The sequence below is a fragment of the Heterodontus francisci genome, chromosome 4 (assembly GCF_036365525.1).
Source record: "Heterodontus francisci isolate sHetFra1 chromosome 4, sHetFra1.hap1, whole genome shotgun sequence".
Lineage (NCBI taxonomy): Eukaryota > Metazoa > Chordata > Chondrichthyes > Heterodontiformes > Heterodontidae > Heterodontus > Heterodontus francisci.
Genome location: NC_090374.1, coordinates 46,894,592 through 46,913,667, shown reverse-complemented (window position 1 = coordinate 46,913,667; position 19,076 = coordinate 46,894,592). Strand labels below are relative to the sequence as shown.

Sequence of the window (19,076 nt, the reverse complement as noted above, 5' to 3'; positions counted from 1 at the left end):
CTCCCAACAGCCAGCGGGAGGTAGAGGAGCAGATATGTAGACAGATATTGGAAAGATTGAAAGGTAACAGGGTTGTAGTGGTGGGTGATTTTAACTTCCCCTATATTGACTGGGACTCACTTAGTGCTAGGGGCTTCGATGGGGCAGAATTTGTAAGGAGCATCCAGGAGAGCTTCTTGAAACAATATGTAGATAGTCCAACTAGGGAAGGGGCCGTACTGGACCTGGTATTGGGGAATGAGCCCGGCCAAGTGGTTGAAGTCTCAGTAGGGGAGCATTTCAGGAACAGTGACCATAATTCCATAAGTTTTAAGGTACTTGTGGATAAGGATAAGAGTAGTCCTCGGGTGGAGGTGCTAAATTGGGGGAAGGCTAATTATAACAATATTCGGCAGGAGCTGAAGAATTTAAATTGGGGGCGGCTGTTTGAGGGTAAATCAACATCTGACATGTGGGAGTCTTTCAAACTTCAGTTGATTAGAATCCAGGACCGGCATGTTCCTGTGAGGAAGAAGGATAAGTTTGGCAAGTTTCGGGAACCTTGGATAACGAGGGATATTGTGAGCCCAGTCAAAAAGAAAAAGGAAGCATTCGTAAGGGCTGGAAGGCTGGGAACAGACGGAGCCCTTGAGGAATATAAAGAAAGGAGGAAGGAACTTAAGCAAGGAGTCAGGAGGGCTAAAAGGGGTCATGAAAAGTCATTGGCAAACAGGTTTAAGGAGAATCCCAAGGCTTTTTATACATATATAAAGAGCAAGAGGGTAACCAGGGAAAAGGTTGTCCCACTCAAGGACAGTGGATTGAAGCTATGTGTGGAGCCAGAAGAAATGGGCGAGGTATTAAATGAGTACTTTGCATCAGTATTCACCAAAGAGAAGGACTTGGTGGATGATGAGTCTAGGGAAGGGAGTGTAGATAGTCTGGGTCATGTCGTTATCAAAAAGGAGGAGGTGTTGGGCATCTTGCAAAGCATTAAGGTAGATAAGTCCCCAGGGCCTGATGGGATCTACCCCAGAATACTGAGGGAGGCAAGGGAAGAAATTGCTGGGGCCTTGACAGAAATCTTTGTATCCTCATTAGCTACAGGTGAGGTCCCAGAGGACTGGAGAATAGCCAATGTTGTTCCTTTGTTTAAGAAGGGTAGCAAGGATAATCCAGGAAATTATAGGCCGGTGAGCCTTACATCAGTGGTAGGGAAATTATTAGAGAGGATTCTTCGGGACAGGATTTACTCCCATTTGGAAACAAATGAACTTATTAGCGAGAGGCAGCATGGTTTTGTGAAGGGGAGGTCGTGTCTCACTAACTTGATTGAGTTTTTTGAGGAAGTGACGAAGATGATTGATGAAGGAAGGGCAGTGGATGTTGTCTATATGGACTTCAGTAAAGCCTTTGACAAGGTCCCTCATGGCAGACTGATACAAAAGGTGAAGTCACACGGGATCAGAGGTGAGCTGGCAAGATGGATACAGAACTGGCTGTCATAGAAGACAGAGGGTAGCAGTGGAAGGGTGCTTTTCTGAATGGAAGGCTGTGACTAGTGGTGTTTCGCAGGGATCAGTGCTGGGACCTTTGCTGTTTGTATTATATATAAATGATTTGGAGGAAAATGTAGCTGGTCTGATTAGTAAGTTTGCGGACGACACAAAGGTTGGTGGAGTTGCGGATAGTGATGAGGATTGTCAGAGGATATTTATTTACTTATTTATTTAGAGATACAGCACTGAAACAGGCCCTTCGGCCCACTGAGTCTGTGCCGAGCAAGAACCACCCTACAGTAATCCCATATTCCCTGCCACCTACCTACACTAGGGGCAATTTACAATGGCCAATTTACCTATCACCTGCAAGTCTTTGGCAGTGGGAGGAAACCGGAGCACCCGGCGAAAACCCACACGGTCATAGGGAGAACGTGCAAACTCCACACAGACAGTACCCAGAATCGAACCCGGGTCCCTGGAGCTGTGAGGCTGTGGTGCTAACCACTGTGCCACTGTACCGCCCATATAGATCGGTTGGAGACTAGGGTGGAGAAATGGCAGATGGAGTTTAATCCGGACAAATGTGAGGGAATGCATTTTGGAAGCTCTAATCCAGGTGGGAAGTGTACAGTAAATGGCAGAACCCTTCGGAGTATTGACAGGCAGAGAGATCTGGGCGTACAGGTCCACAGGTCACTGAAAGTGGCAACGCAGGTGGATAAGGTAGTCAAGAAGGCATACAGCATGCTTGCCTTCATCGGTCGGGGCATAGAGTATAAAAATTGGCAAGTCATGCTGCAGCTGTACAGAACCTTAGTTAGGCCACACTTGGAATATTGCGTACAATTCTGGTCGCCACAATACCAGGAGGACGTGGAGGCTTTGGAGAGGGTACAGAAGAGGTTTACCAAGATGTTGCCTGGTCTGGAGGGCATTAGCTATGAGGAGAGTTTGGATAAACTCGGATTGTTTTCACTGGAACGACGGAGGTGGAGGGGCGACATGATAGAGGTTTACAAAGTTATGAGTGGCATGGACAGAGTGGATAGTCAGAAGCTTTTTCCCAGGGTGGAAGAGTCAGTTACTAGGGGACATAGGTTTAAGGTGCGAGGGGCAAAGTTTAGAGAGGATGTGCGAGGCAAATTCTTTCCGCAGAGGGTGGTGAGTGCCTGGAACTTGCTGCCAGGGAAGGTGGTGGAAGCAGGTACGATAGCGATGTTTAAGAGGCATCTTTACAAATACATGAATAGAATGGGAATAGAGGGATACGGACCCCAGAAGTGCAGAAGGTTTTAGTTTAGACAGGCATCAAGATTGGCACAGGCTTGGAGGGCCGAATGGCCTGTTCCTGTGCTGTACTGTTCTTTGTTCTATCAGAGAACGCATTATGTGTTACTATGCAAATTCCAAGTTTTTCTTTACCATTAGTGTTCTCTAAAAGGGTGGTTTGTTGATATTACCTCAGGACATCTCACGTACATCTTTGAAAAGTGGGCACATGCTGTAAAAACAAACATCTGTATCTGTTTTTCATTTTTACATCTAATGCTCGCAACTGCTTACCTTCGGAACGACATTTGCAATCAAGCGGTCCAGTAGTTTTATGGAGTCCTTTCCTTTCACTGTGAATTTTCCAAAGGGCGTTAGATCAAATACTCCCACTTTTTCCATGACCTGTTTACATTCTCGGCCAACTGGTTCAAACCAGTTTGTGCGACGAAAACTAGGCCTGGCATGAATTAATACGTTTGTCAAATTAATGCCTTATTATTGCAGTGCAGAGAAATCACAATTTGCTTTTAATAATTATGTACTCTCTTTTGCAGTCATCCTGTAGAAAGGTGCCTGGCTGTAATTTGAAACACTTCAATTATACTGAAGAAGAACCAGAAGGGAGTTGCAGCAAATGTTTTTATGCAGCAAGTAGTTATGATCTGGAATGCATTGTCTGAAAGGGTGATGGAAGAAGATTCAATTGTAACTCTCAAATGGGAACTGGATAAATGCTTGAAAAGGAAACATTTGCAGGGCTATGGGGAAGTAATAAGGAAGCGGAACTATTTGGACTGGTCTTACAAAGAGCCAGCAAAGGCACGATGGGCCAAATGGCCTCGATCTGCGTTGTATGACTCAATACATAGGGGTGATTTTGGAAAATAAGGCCACAGGTTTTCCATTGATAGAATCTCCTTGGTCTTTGCTATATTGTGGTTTTCTGATGGGGAGGATGGGTGTGCTGGTAAGGTACTGAAGACAGTATGAGTATCAATGAGTATCAAAGATTAACACCATTTAGCAATAGGTACAACAGCAGCTAAGTCAAAATTAAAGACTGATCTCAACAATACAAGTCATTTCTTTAAGAGTGATGGTACATAAACGATGGCTGAGGAATTAGTACTACCAGGTTTCTATGGGTGCAGTTTGCACCTCATCTACACCCAGCACTATTGGAGGACATCTGGGTATAAAGTCCTCTGACTTTAATTTGCATGTAATTTACATTGCAGCACCCTCTTCAGGCACAGGCAACAGAAAGTTTGGACTCGGTGCTATTCAGGAGCAGATTGTTCAATGTACCAATTTCTCAGCCCAATGCGGGCTGAGGAAATTAGCCCTTATGTTTTTTCTCCATAAATAGATTTCCAAACAAAAGGACTTTCTGCTTGCATTCTTCGAAGGGAGGGACAGGAGCTCAGGCCTGGCTTCAGGTGAGCCCTACTTCTGCTGCTGCAGCAACTACTACTATTCTGAGCTCATTCTGACATCCAGACCAGTAGAGAACACAGGGTTTAGGAAATTCCTTCCCTTGGCCCTGCCACTCCAAGATCTCTGACTTCAGAGGCCACGTTTGAGGCAGTTGAAAGTTCCGTTGTTCCGTTCACCCCAAACTCCTGCACAATAGGATTTTCAGGCTCCCCCACCCCCACCAATGTTCCCTCCAAGCTGGGTGGGAGCCGTGGTGGTGCAGCAATCAGGAAGATGCCGCGCAGGGAACAAGCAGGCCGCGCACCAGCAACTTTCCCTTTAAGTTGTGAGTGTACACATCAATCTTGAAGGGATTGCAGGGCAGTGCAATGAGCAGGCTGCGCACAGCAATCTGAAATTACAGGAACCATTCCCCCCACCCCAGCAACACAGGTAAATATCAGAGCCAGTGTTTCTAGCTTCTCCCCACATTTCTAATTTTCCCTCATGATTCTCAAAATGCTTAACAAATATATTTGATTTAGACTTTATACCATGAGGAAAAGATTTGTAATTGTTTCTAATGTAAGCATAGTAAATTTAGCTTCTCATCAATTAAATATATTCCAGATAATTCAGTTGCTGTATCAAAAATTGAATTATCCAATAACTGTGATTAAACAATGTAAATAACATAGCAAAGAAGGAATTTAGTGTGAAAAAATTGAAATTATCCGACTCGGAATTGAGACTAAGCTGTACAATAATTTTCTTGGTTCCTTCAATAGCTCAAAGGTAAAGTTTACCATTTCTGAGCCATATAGAGCAGGACGATCCTAAGTTTGAACCCTGGTCTGTACCATGTTAGCTGAGCTCTGCCAGGGCAGTAATAGGGAATACTAAAATTCATGGCAAAGTTAGATTAACAACAGGAATGTCAGACAAGATTCCCACTTACGACTGCTGTCCAGCAACTCCAAATGGAGTTGTACCTGTGCGGACAGCTGGTGAGGAGAGAGCTCGGATGTACTGCAATGTCAAAAGCCTGTTGTCACCTCAGTGTCAAAGTTAATACATAAATAATGGTCACTTGAAAAAAGTAGATGACTGCCTTTCATAGAACTAGTAAGGGAGTTGATGACTTCAGGTGGGGAGAGGAGAAGATTGCAGAGAAAAGACATTCTTTCTTGGTGCAGCAGGTTTAAAGGACATTATACCTACACACACCTGAATCTTAAAATGAGAATTTCAAAGCCAACTTGATGTTCACTGATTAATCATTAAGCAGACAGCAAGGCTCAGAAATTCATTAACAGATGCTTTCAAGCTTCCCATGCCAACTTTGTTTCCTGATTTAACAGAAATGTGTAACTATTAATATAGTATAATCCCAACTATTTGACAAAATGTTGTCACAAAATTCAAAGTCGATTACGTGCTCATTTTATTTTTCCGAAACAAAAGATTTTTTCTCCAGAATTGCACTTGATAACAATCTAGAAATGGCACAGTAACAAATTCTAATCCTGACTGTTAGCTCACTATTGACTGCACAATGTTCAGCACCATTCGCAACTCCTCAGATACTGAAGCAGTCAGTGTCCACACGCAGCAAGATCTGGATAACATTTAGGCTTGGCTGATAAATGACAAGTTACATTCGTGACACACAAGTGCCAGGCAATGACCATCTCCAACAAGAGAGAATCCAACCATTTCCCTTTGACATTCAATGACATTACCATCACTGAATCCTCTACTATCAACATCCTGGGGGGGTTACCTTTGACCAGAAACTGAGCAGGTCAGAGGCTGGGAATTCTGTGGTGCATAACTCACTCCCTGACTCCCCAATGCCTGTCCACCATATACAAGTGTTATGAAAGTGACTCTGTCTCTACTCTACTCTAAAGGTAGGCATTTATAGTTAAGCTAAATAAATGTTTTTTAATCAAGAGGACAGTGAGGGCCAGATTGGCAACAGTCTTGCCGTTTGTCACATGGGTCAAGTTAAAGATGAGCAGAAACCTTGGCAACAAGGGCAGAAAATTGACAAGTGCTCCTTTGATTGGACAAGTCCAGTAGCACCAGAACAGCTGGGATGGGCAGAAAAAGTGACACGTTTTCTGGTTGTGGGTCAGTGTATGTTTTACCTTCTGGAGGAAAAGACCAGATTCTTGCTGAATGTTTTTAAAGTCAAGTGCTGCTGCAGTGCTAAAAAAAAGGGCAGAGGAAGGAGAGAATTCCAAAGAAGAACAGAAGACCACAACCCAGCTCGCTTTCTTACAATTTCCTAAAAGACTCTGTGAAGTTCCTGTATTTCAAGAAGGCCTGCTAAATTACTTTTCAATGCCACCTGAAGACAGCTACTTCTGGAAGATTCTAAAGATCCTGCTTGCGTGTGTTTGGAGGTTGGACTGTATGTCAATTTGGTGCAGCGTGTCTCATCTGCTATTATTTCAGGGGTGGAAAATGATCTGCTCGGATGTGTTTTTTTGTCTGTAATAGAGCTCTGATCTAAAAATCCTTTTTTTATTCTTTCGATTAATTGGTATGTGTGAGTGTGAAGGGACTAAGGTAAAGGGAACTTTTTAAAATTTAATCTTAGATTTTTAAAAATTTGATCTATGTGATATTGTTTTACTTCATTACTAGTTAAAACTTGTTTTATAATAAACTGTTAATTTTGTTGTTCAGTAAAGAAACCTGGTTAGTGTATTCTATTCTGGGGAAAACAGTGTACCTGACTGACTGTTTCAACAAATGGGAAAACTTTAAAAATATATTGTGACCAGTGGAGAAGTGGGACTGAATTAACAGTGCACTCCTCCCGCTTCAGTCATAACAGATGGCACAAGTCAGGAGTGTGATGGCATACTCTCCACTAGCTTGGATGGGTGCAGCGCCAACAACACTCAGGAAGCTCGACACAATCCAGGACAAAGCACCCCGCTTGACTGGCATCACATCCACCACTCCCTCCACCACCGACAGACAGTGGAAGCAGTGTATACCAAATGCAAGATGCACTGCAGCAACTCACCAAGGCTTCTTTCTCAGCACCTTCCAAACTTGTGACCTCTTCCACCTAGAAGGACAAGGGCAGCAGACACATGGGAACACCACCACCTACAAGTATCCCTCCAAGCCACACATCATACTGACTTGGAAATAGATCGCCGTTCCTTCTCTGTTGCTGGATCAAAATCCTCCCTAACAGCACTGTGGGTGTACTCACACCAGATGGACTGCAGTGGTTCAAGAAGGCAGCGCACCACCACCTTCTCAAGGGCAATTTGAGATGGGCAACAAATGCTGGCCTTGCCAGTGGAGTCCACATCCTCTGAAACGAATTTTAAAAAATAATTATAAAACAGCATTTCCTCTGGCTCACCAGATCCACAGGAGAATAAGCCTTTGCCTTTGTGCTGGCATTCCTGAATCTTAGTCAGAAGGGTTGGGTTTGGATCCCGTTCCAGACAGCTATGGTGGGAAGAGACCAGAGCACCATCTCTGAATGCTGAGGCTGTCTGGAATGGAATTGATGTTCAGCCGGAGTACTTACATCCAATGGGTGTTGGTGGTTCCCTTCCCCCCATCGTAAAGGGTGGGTGAGGCTCTTTAATCCTGATTACAGCCCGCCAGGAGAAGGTAATGCAAATATGAAAACTGCATGGAAGACACCTGGAAACCACCTTAACTACTCTTTTCTAGTAAGTATCTCAAGACTCTCATGTATGGGACTTGAGTTTATATCTGACCTAGGGCAGAACACGACGGTTCGACTGGATCCACCAGTATATATATCATCAAAATATTACATGTACTACATAGGCACGATGTTCACCATTTATCTTCTGTTCTTTCTCTTTCTGGAATGTTCTGTGACATGTAGCGGTCTTTTATCCTGTAAGCCCAGGTTTTCTTAATGCAAAAGTTGGCATATCTGGTTCCAATTTTACAAAATAAGCAGCTCAGTTGTGGATTCCAGCCACATAGAGCAAGAAAGCTCCAAGTTGATGTCTGGCTTGTAATGATTTAGCTGATATCGGCTGGAACAGTAATAGGGACAGTGTAATTGGCCTCAGTGCCCCAGCTTAGAGAGGGAATCAGGTGAGATCCTGCTCTTGATCTCTATTCAGTGCAACTAGATCGCCCTTAGGGGAGGAAAGTATAATATAAATGTAAACTGGAATTTTTCTTTTTTAGTTCCTCATCAAATTTCTACCTTCTCCCCCTCCTCTCTTGAAGTCATTAACTCATTGCTACGATTTGGTTACATTGTGCCTACTTTTACCTCTCCCAAGAGGCCAATATTCTTAGCCAAGCTTTCACTGAGTTTTGGTGGTCTATTCAGTTAGGAAAGGAGCATTACAGCTAAGCCTGTATAGCTTTACTTGATATCCACAATTGGAAGTGGGACCCGTGACTAATTTTTAATCCCTAATCCAGATCTGCTGAGCCCAATTTTAATCCTGCAGACTCCCACCCTGGCTGTGATCGGTTATCACAGCACAGACCATGAATCAAACCTGGAATCTTACTGGTCAGTTTGATATTTTTAACCAAAAAAGTCACTAATTACTAACAGTTGTAAATATACAGTAGTGTTACTATATTTAGCGTGGTCCTGAAGGATGTGTCTGAAAGCACTGAAATGTTGCATGTTTGTGGGAAGGAGGGGCAGCTCACTCAACAGCAGTGACTATCAGGAAATTGCAGGCATGCTGCCCATCATTTTCAATCCATTATGTGTTTATGCCTCTACTATGTCTCTTTGACCTTCATCACTGACTTGTAATTTTTTGGAATCGTTTGCCTATGGAAGATTTTTTAAATTCTTTCACGGGATGTGCGCCTCGCTGGCCAGGCCAGCATTTATGGCCCATCCCAAATTGCCCTTGAGCAAGTGGTAGTGAGCTGCCTTCTTGAACCACTGCAGTCCATGTGGGGTAGGTACATCCACAGTGCTGTTAGGGAGTTTCAGGATTTTGACCCAGCTACAATGAAGGAACGGTGATATAGTTGTATGTCAGGATGGTGTGTGGCTTGAGAGGGGAACTTGCAGGTGGTAGTGTTCCCATGCATCTGCTGCCCTTGGCCTTCTAGGTGGCAGAGGTCATGGGTTTGGAACGTGCTGTCGAAGGAGCCTTGGTGATTTGCTGCAGTGCATCTTGTAGATACCACACACTGCTGCCATTGTGTGGCGGTGGTGGAGGGAGCGAATGTTGAAGGTTGTGAATGCTGAGAAAGAAGCTCTGGTGAGTTGCTGTAGTGCATCTTGCATACGGTATACACTGCAGCCACTGTGCGGCGATGGTGGAGGGAGGTCGAAAGGTCAGGTACACAAGGTAAGTTTTATTGGGGGGGGGGCAGAGGGCAAGTAATAAATTTGATGGTAATTGGGGGAGCGATGGTAGAGAGTCGGGATAGCTTTATTTAATTTTTAACACTCCTGTAACTTTACAAATTTAAATTAAATGCAAGGGCTGGAAGCCCTTTAAAAATGGCACAGGCGTTTAAACAGTGGTGCCGGACGCCATTGCCGGGGTGGAATGCCCGCCCCTTCCATGTCATTGGTGGGGGGAGGGGGCGGTCCACCCTGGCCATGTAAATAAGCCGCCGCATTTGATATCGCAGTGGCTCCGCAGTGTAAAGCCCGTGTGTGTGGGCCGCCATCTTTGAAGCTCGCCGCCGAGATCAGCGGCAAGCTTGTAAAATGCAGCCCATTGTGAATAGTCGAGGCCTAAGCATTGATCCGTGTAGCACCTCACTGGTTATAGCCCGCCAACCCAAAAATGACCCATTTATTCTTACTTCCTGTGGTTTGTCCTATAAACAATCCTCAATGCATGCGAACATATTACCTCAATCCCATGAGCTCTATTCTTGTGTAATAACCTCTTGCGCGGTCCCTTATCAAATGTGTTTTGAAAATCCAAATATACTACATCCATTGGATACTATTTATCTACCCTGCTAGTTACATCCTCAAAAATGTCTAATAGATTTGACAGACACAATTTCCCTTTTTAAAACTATGTAGACTCTGTCTAATCATACAATAATTTTCTAAGTGCGCTGTTGTCACATCCTTAACAACAGATTCCAGCATTTCCCTACTACTAATGTCAGGTTAACGGACCTATAGTTCCCTGCCTTCTCTCTCCCTCCTTTCTTGAAAAGGGGGAAGACATTTGCAACCTTCTGATCCATGGAGGCCATTCTAGAATTTCAGGAATTCTGCAAGATCAAAACCAATGCATCCACCATGTCTACAGCCACCTCTGTTAAAACCCTAGGATGTAGGGCATGGGTCATAACGGCATAGACGGAGGCCATTCAACCCATCTAGTCCATACTGGTCTCTGTAGAGCAATCCAATCGGTCCCACTCTCGAGCTCTATGCCCATAGCCCTGCAAGTATATTTCCATCAAGTGTCCATCCAATTTCCTTTTGAAATCATTCATAGTCTCTGCTTCCATCACTCTGGTCAGCAGCAAGTTCCAGGTCATTACCACCTGCTGAGTAAAAATGTTCTTCCTCATATCCCCTCTGCATCTCTTCCCCAAAATCTTAAATCTGTGTCCTCTAGTCCTTGTTCTATTAACTAATGGGAACAGCTTTTCATTGTCCACCTTATCCAAACCTGTCATAACCTTGTATACCTCTCCCAAATCTCCCCTCGATCTTGTTTGCTCCAAGGTTAACAACCTCAGCTTCTCTAACCTAACCCTGTAGCTAAGTTCCCTCATCCCTGGAACCATTCTGGTAAAGCTCCCCTGCACCCTTTCAAGGACCCTCACCCCTCACATCCTTCCTAAAGTGTGGTGACCAGAGCTGGACACAATACTCTAGTTGTGACCTAACCAGAACTTTATAAAGATTCAGCATAACTTCCCTGCTTTTGTACTCAATACCTCTATTTATAAAGCCCAAGATCCCATATGCTTTGCTAACTACTCTTTCAATATGTCCTGCCACCTTCAAAGATCTATGCACATGAACCCCCAGGTCCCTCTGCCCATGTACACACTTTAGAACTGTGCTGTTAAGTCTATATTGCCTCTCCCTAACCCTTCTGCTAAAATGCATTACCTCACACTTCTCTATATTAAATTCCATTTGCCACTTGTCTGTCCATTCTGCTAGCTTACCTATGTCCTGTTGTAGTCGATTGGTATCTTCCTCACTGGCTGCCACACTGCCAAGTTTGATATCATCAGCAAATTTTGAAATTTTACTCTGTATGCCAATATCCAAGTCATGTATATAATTAGTGGTCCCAGCACTGACCCTTGGGGAACACCACTGTCTACTATCCTCCAATCTGAAAAACAACCATTTACCACGACTCGCTGTTTTCTGCAGTCGAGCCAATTTTTTTTATCCAAGTTGACACTGACCCTCCTATTCCATGAGACTCAATTTTGTTAAGTCTGTTATGTGATACTTTGTCAAATGTTTTCTTGAAATCTGTTACTTCATCAAAAAATTCAATTTGATTAGTCAAACATGATCTGCCTTCTACAAATCCATGCTGGCTCACCTTAATTAACTAAAATCTCTCCAAGTGCCTGTTGATTTTTTCCCTGATTATTATTTCTAAAACCTTATCCATCACTGATGTTAAACTGACCAGCCTGTAGTTACTAGGAATGTCCTTTCTTGAATAAGGGTGTCATAATTGCCACTCGCCAATCCTCTGGCACTTCCCCCATATCTAGGGAAGACTGGAAGATTATGGCAAGTCCTTCTGCTATCTCCACTCCCACTTCCTTTAGCAACCTGGGATGCAAGTTATCCGGACCAGGTGACTTGCCCACTCTAAGCATAGCCAGCCTCTCCCGTACATCCATCATATCAATTTTCATCCCATCCATTCCCTCCACCATTTCTGCTTCTACCGATATTTTATTAGTATCCTCTTCTTTAGCAACCACCGTTACAAAGCACTCATTAAGTATTTTTGTCCTGCTCCTCGAAGCATATATCACCTTCTTTGTCCTGAATAGGCCCCACCCCACCTCTTGCTACCTCCTTATTATTTACATGCTGGTAGAAGATTTTTGGGTTCAGTTTTATGTTAACTGCCATTCTATTCTCATATTCTGTTTTTGCCAGTATTGTTTTCCTCTGCGCTTCCCCTCTCAACTTATTGTATTTGGCCTGGTTCTCACTCGAAGAATTCACCTGACAAATATCATACACCCTCTTTTTTGTTTCATCATATCCTCTATCTCCCTCATTATCCAACAAGCCTTGGCTTTGGTTCCCTTACCTTTCACTGTTGTTGGAATGTACCTAGCCTGTACCTGAAACATCTCCTCCTTAATCGTCACCATTTGTTCCATTACAGTTTTTCCTGTCAATCTTTGGTTCCATTTTACCCTGGCTAGATCCCCTCTAATCCCATTGGAGTTAGCCCTCTTCCAATTTAGAAGTTCTACTTTAGATTATTCTTTGCTCTTCTCCATTACTAAGCTGAATCTTATGATACAATGATCTCTCTTACCCAAGTGGTCCCCCATAGACATTTGGTCCACTTGACCCACCTTATTCTTCAGCACCAGATCCAGCAATGCCTCCTTCCTAGTTGGACCAAGAACATACCGATCAAGGAAGTTCTCCTGAACATATTTCTGAAATTCCTCCCTCTCTTTACCCTTTATTTTAACATTACCCCAATCGATATTAGGGTAATGAAAGTCTTCCAATTATCACCACTCAATAGTTCTTGCACATCTCTGAGATTCCCCTGCAGATTTGCTTCTCTTTCTCTCTGTCACTAGTTGGAAGCCTATAGAATACCCTAGTAGCGTGATCATCCCCTTTTTGCTTCTCAACCCTAAACCAAATGGATTTTGTCCTTGTCCCCTCAAGGACATCCTGCCTTTCCAACACACAATGTCTTCCCTAATCAGTACTGCCACCCCACCTCCCTTTTTCCTTCCCTATCTTTTCTGAACATTTTGTATCCTTGAATATTAAGCGCCAAGTTCTCACCATTTTTAAAACCCATTTCCGTTATTGCCACGATACGATATTCCTACACAGCTACTTGTGTTTGTAGCTCAACAATCTTATTCACCACACTCTGTGTTTACATAGATGCACTGTAAATCTGTCTTTGTATTCCTCGTAGTCCTTCTTAGTCTACTCCTATCTAATATGGTACTACTTCCTTCTCTAGTACTAACCAACACTCTCACCCTTTTATTCACCTTATTCTTCTTTTCTGCTTCTATTTGTTGGTGTCCATCACCCTGCCAATTTAGTTCAAACCCTCCCCAATCACACTAGTGAACCACCCCGCAAGGACATTGGTCCCAGTCCTGTTAAGGTGCAACCTTTTGAATAGATGCCTCTTACCCCAGAACTGGTCCCAATGTCCCAAGAATCTGAAGCCCTCCCTCCTGCATCTTGCTTCAAGCCACGCATTGATCCTCCTTACCTTCCTATTTCTGCTCTTGCGAATGTGAGGCACTGGGAGTAATACAGAGATTACTACTGTCATGGTCCTAATTTTTAACCTCCTCCCTAGCTCCTGAAAATCTGACCATCAGACCTCAATACCTGCTCTCTTAATGTCATTGGTACCAACGTGTACCACAACATCTGGCTCACTCCCTGTCCCCTGCGGAATATTTTGCACTCTCTGTGTGATGTCCTTCACCACGGCACCAGGGAGGCAACACACCATCCAGGACTCATAATGACATGAACAGAAATGCCTGTCTGTCCCCCTAACTATGGAATCAGATCCAGGGAATTTAACCCTTATTCTTGTCCCCTGTTCAACAGGATCTCTCTCACTTTCTCTCTTCCCTCTTTCCTAAATACAGTAAAATTTACACTTTCACTGTTACCTAACATGATGGGGGGGACTTCAACTTTGGCGGGAAGGCAAAGTTGGTAGTACCAGATCGATCGGCGGCCAGTTAGGCTCCTACCCGATTTGAAGTCAATGAAAAGGAAAGTCGAACAAGGTGTATAATGGACGAACATTCTGCTCCTGCCCCACTGAAGCTGAATTTTACCCCTCGTATCTCTTCCTTCCTCATCTCAAGAACATGTCCCACTCTTTCCCTCCCCTCCCTTCAGTATGGCTGAAATAAAGTTGTGTCATTCTTTCAACCAAGTGACTCCTGACAACGCAGCCGGCCACTGACGTCATCTGGCTGCGCCAAGGTGTGTACTTGCGCAGACGGGCTCCTGCTCTCTGCGCGTGCGCTGCGTTCCGACTTGCCAGGACTTGTTAGCACATGCGCCGATGATGTCGTCGCGTGATGTGTGCATCTTCGGGCAATGCACCTGGTCAGCCTCTGCGCATGCGCCTTACACGTACAGCAATGCAACACAACATATTCACCCATGTGTCAAGCTCCGCTCCCCCCCTCGCTGCTCTCTCCGGCCGCTCTGCTCCCCCGCCCCCGTCCTTGGCCCGCTCCGCTCCCCCCCCACTTTCACCGGCCCGCTCTGCAACCCCCCACTCCCCCCAAGTCCCGGTGCGCTCCCCCGTCCCCGGCGCGGTCTGCTGCACCCCACCCCCACCCCTGGCCGCTGCCCACCCCCCCATCCCCGGCCTGCTCCGCTCCCCCCTGTCCCTGGCCCGTTCCACTCCCCGCTGTCCCCAGCCCGCTCTGCTCCGCTCCCCCCATGTCCCCGGCCCACTAACCCCCCTGTCCCCGGCCCGCTCGCTCGCTTCCCCCCTACCGCCATTGTGTGCTGCCATGGGTTTAGGTCAGGTTGTCTTCGTGTGATTATTTGCGCATGTGCCACTGCAGCGCCACCTAGTGGTAGCATTGTCCGCAAAGGCAGCCTTTTTTCAAAGGAGACAGACTTCTCTCCATCCATATATTGTTCACCATATCAGTGCACCTTTACACGTCAGATTCCTACATTTTAAATTTTACTTGGCTGAGCCCTACCATACTCTCTCACCTCACACCCCTTGCCCCCTCCCTAAGTATGGAAACTGTTATTGGCAAGTCTCCAAAAAATATATTTTTCTTCTTTACTTCTGTTTCTTTCTTTCTGTCTCCTCCTCTTCTCTCTCCTTCCTCCTCAGAGACCACATTGAGTACATCCCTGCCTGGGGATACTGCTGTCAACATACAAATGTGGAAATAATGAGAATTTATAACCCTAAAAGATCAGTGCAAAATACTGTCTTCAAACCGCAGTAAAAGTTCACATTCATGGAATGTAGATACAAAAACAAGGAACAAATAAGCAGGTAAAAATACCATATGAAGTGACATTGCCTTCCATGTTATCTGAACCTAAGTTACAAGAAGAGAGAAAGGTTTCACTTGTTTCTTCCAAGTGGATATTACGCAGGTGTGAGTCAATTGTACGCGTTGGCAGTCCATTTGTACTCAACCAATATTTACACATCTCTGCACCCCACGGGATAGAGATCAGGGTTGGGGAACCTGGCCAACAATTTCCCTTCCTCATCCATTGGAACTGAGGCCACTGCACTGCCCCTATTGTTGTTTGACTGAGATCAACTAGCTCAACATAAGTTGGGGATTGACTCTAGTTCCTCCCTGATCTAGATAGCTCATCCACTCACCGAATAAACTGAGCCAATGGAGAGCCTATTGGTTAGTGTTTAATTGCATGTATTGTGAAGAAACGTACCAGAAATGCAGGAGTCTGTAGATCGGGCTCCCAACTCCCTAAAAATGAAGAATTGATAGGGGCAGTTTTTGGCAATGCACTCAGGTGCTAAAGATCCATAAAAGTGGTCAAGCTGAGGACTTAAACTGAAGCACGGTTTTAGCCCATGTCTAGCGCAAGATCCCATCTTGCTAAAGGAGTTGAAGCATGGGCTAGGACTGGGTGCCTGGATGCTCATTATGGAGGTGATTGCCACTCAAAATACCTGCTAGCACTCAATAAAGAGGCTGCATGGCACTTTGGCAGCTAGTGCTTAACACCCTCCCCTAACAGTGACCAACTGTTTGGGAGTAAACAAGGTTTTGATGTGGACTTCAAGTGCCACTTAAAGTGATACTCACCATTTCATGTTCATTTGCTGCTGGAACTGTGAAGGGGACCTCTGGAACACATCGGCAGACTTTCTGGGACACTTTTTAAGACTTTACCAATAATGTCAACATTCATTCCAGAAATTTTCTGAAGACTTCACCTAAAAAGAGTAAGTGCTGTGCTACTCCATCTTATTACACATCTGATAGAAGTCACCAAGAGAAAAGGAGTACTTGGTCATTGGCCTCTTGTTAGTGAGCCCCCTTGGGCTGGAAGAGAAATAGAAGGAGGACATCAGATCAGACGCAGCAGCACCAGGAAGGCGAGGTGGCAATCTTCTCCCCCTGCAGGCACAGGACATCCCTCCTCCTCTGGACCTCCTCCACCAGGATCTGCAGTGCCACGTCCAAGAACATACGCCCCCTCTTCTTCAGTCTGAGCCATCCTGTAACGTGTTTCTTTATGCCAGTCAGTGTACTCCACACCTTCATTGGAAGTGGGTGCGGGGAGCCCACATACTCTGCTCCACGAAAATTGCATCAAATCAGCACTTGAGTGCTAAACCAGCAGGCATCTGGTTTAGCACAATCAGGGCAAGTTCACATTACGCAATCAGCAACTGGGACCAAATTGTGTGCTAAAACAGGCGTGTTTTATTAGCACAGTGCCCATTCGGTGCCTGCTTTTACCCGTTGGCCAAAGCTCCAGCTGATGGTCTAGCTACTCTCTTCCAGACCTTAGGTTTTTTAACACTCTTCCATTTCCATGACTCAGGTTTCAATGTAACCCTCTGAGGACTGAATGTTATTTTCAAGTTTCAAATGTACTCTTTTCGTCACATTCTAGGCAGGATGCGCACCTAAACCGTTTTACTGTTGGCACTGGGGAAGGTAAGTGAACAAAATGGTTTCAGGATTCTTTATCCCAGAATTCTGCCCATTTTGAATCAGTTGTAGATTCCACCAGAAGTGATGAAGGACAGTGGAGGCACTTGCCCAACTACAAGCAGGTGCATTCAAAAGATGAGGCAATAATGGAGTGACGTCATAGGTCATACCCACCATTATTAGTGTCCTGGCAACACTGCAGCAGCAGCAGCAGCAGCAGCAGCAACATTTCCTACCTTCCAGGCAGTATAAAGCTCCCAGGTGGACTGCCAGGAGCCTACTTAAAAAATTTAAATAAAGCTGACCCTGTCAAATTCTCCAAATTCATCGCTGAATCCCCCACTATCAACATCCTGGGGGTTACCATTGACCAGAAACTGAACGGGAGAAGCCATATAAATACCGTGGCTACAAGAGCAGGTCAGAGGCTAGAAATCCTGCAGCGAGTAACTCACCTCCTGACTCCCCAAAGCCTGTCCACCATCTACAAGGCACAAGTCAGGAGTGTGATGGAATACTCTCCACTTGCCTGGATGGGTGCAGCTCCAACAACTTTCAAGAAGCTCGGCACCATCCAGGTCAAAGCAACCCGCTTGATTGGCACCCCATCTACAAACATTCACTCCCTCCACCACTGATACACAGTGGCAGCAGTGTGTACTATACACGGGATGCAGCAACACACCAGTGCTACTCAGGCAGCACCTTCCAAACCTGCAACCTCTACCACCTAGAAGGACAAGGGCAGCAGATGCATGGGAACACCACCACCTATAAGTTCCTGTCCAAGCCACACACCATCCTGACTTGGAACTACATCGCCTTTCCTTCACTGTCGCTGGGTCAAAATCCTGGAACTGCCTTCCTAACAGCACTGTGGGTGTACCTACTCCACATGGACTGCAGCGGTTCAAGAAGGCAGCTCACCACCACCTTCTCAAGGGCAATTAGGGATGGGCAATAAATGCTGGCCTGGCCAGCGACGCCCACATCCCATGAAACGAATGAAAAAAAAGCACCAGGTCACTCAAGTGGCTGGCAGTTTTGCCCTATCACACGTTCAGCAGCACTGCTGTTAGGCAGGAAAATCCTACCCAATCTCCCCAGAAATTAATGTACATTTTTCTCCCTGTTTAGAAAATAGAATTCCAGAAATGGGTAACACCTTTCAGCTGACTGTATTCTCAAAATAAATGAATACATATTTTAAGTTCATTTATTGTTGACATTTTCCTTCAGTTTCCTGATCATTAGATTTTTTTTAGAACCATAGTAATGTTTCTACTCCACATCTAAAAATAATGCTATAAGTAGAATTGTATACATGGCACATAAACACAGGTTTCAATATATTCAAATGGTTTATGATATTGAAATTCTTCATATTTCATCAGCAATATATGGTACTGAGATGTTCAGACTGAGTTGAACATTTGCCAGTTTATCTCAGCTTCATTTATCTCAATGTGAATAGTACACAAGAGAAAAAAAACGCAGATACCAAAACAAACCACTGGTTCTCCAGCCACCTGTACGGTTTATACTTCCATTGACACATAGTCATAATATTCCATCTTACCTATATTCAATGTCGTCTCCAGGTTTGTAGAACCAATGTGGCTGTTCCCAGCCGGCATGGAACCCCATGGATGCTTTGGCTTTCAATGTTTCATAAATTCCACTTACTCTTTCTGTTGGCCTTCCTCCAAACCTCTCTTCTTTGGGATATCCAACTAAGCAAGGAAAAAGTAAATATGTCAGGTAATTTGCAAATACAACTCCTGTCAATCCCATTAATGCTAATTACCGCTTTAAGTTGTCAGAAAGCCATCGACCTGAATGAAACGTTAACACCACCATCCAGTCTTCAACGAATGCTGCCTGATCTGCTGAGTGTTTCCAGCATTTTCTGGTTTTATTTTCTATTTCCAGCATCTGCAGTATTTTCCTTCTTTAATCCCTTGTAAGTGACCTCCTAATTACACAACTCACTCTCCTCCATCTGTTGTTCAGTATCTC

The 19,076-nt window shown here is 44.7% G+C and overlaps 1 protein-coding gene across 1 annotated transcript in view; it reads right to left on the bottom strand.

Annotated features, from left to right (window-relative positions):
- The window catches only part of dmgdh (dimethylglycine dehydrogenase), a 173,522-nt gene that overhangs the window by 46,022 nt on the left and 108,424 nt on the right, over positions 1-19,076 (bottom strand). Inside the window, exons 9-10 of the mRNA XM_068029462.1 lie at positions 18,637-18,790; positions 3,045-3,210 (exon numbers count right to left, since the gene is read on the bottom strand). Of these exons, the coding sequence (XP_067885563.1) occupies positions 3,045-3,210; positions 18,637-18,790 (320 nt within the window). The remainder of the gene's footprint in view (positions 1-3,044; positions 3,211-18,636; positions 18,791-19,076) is intronic.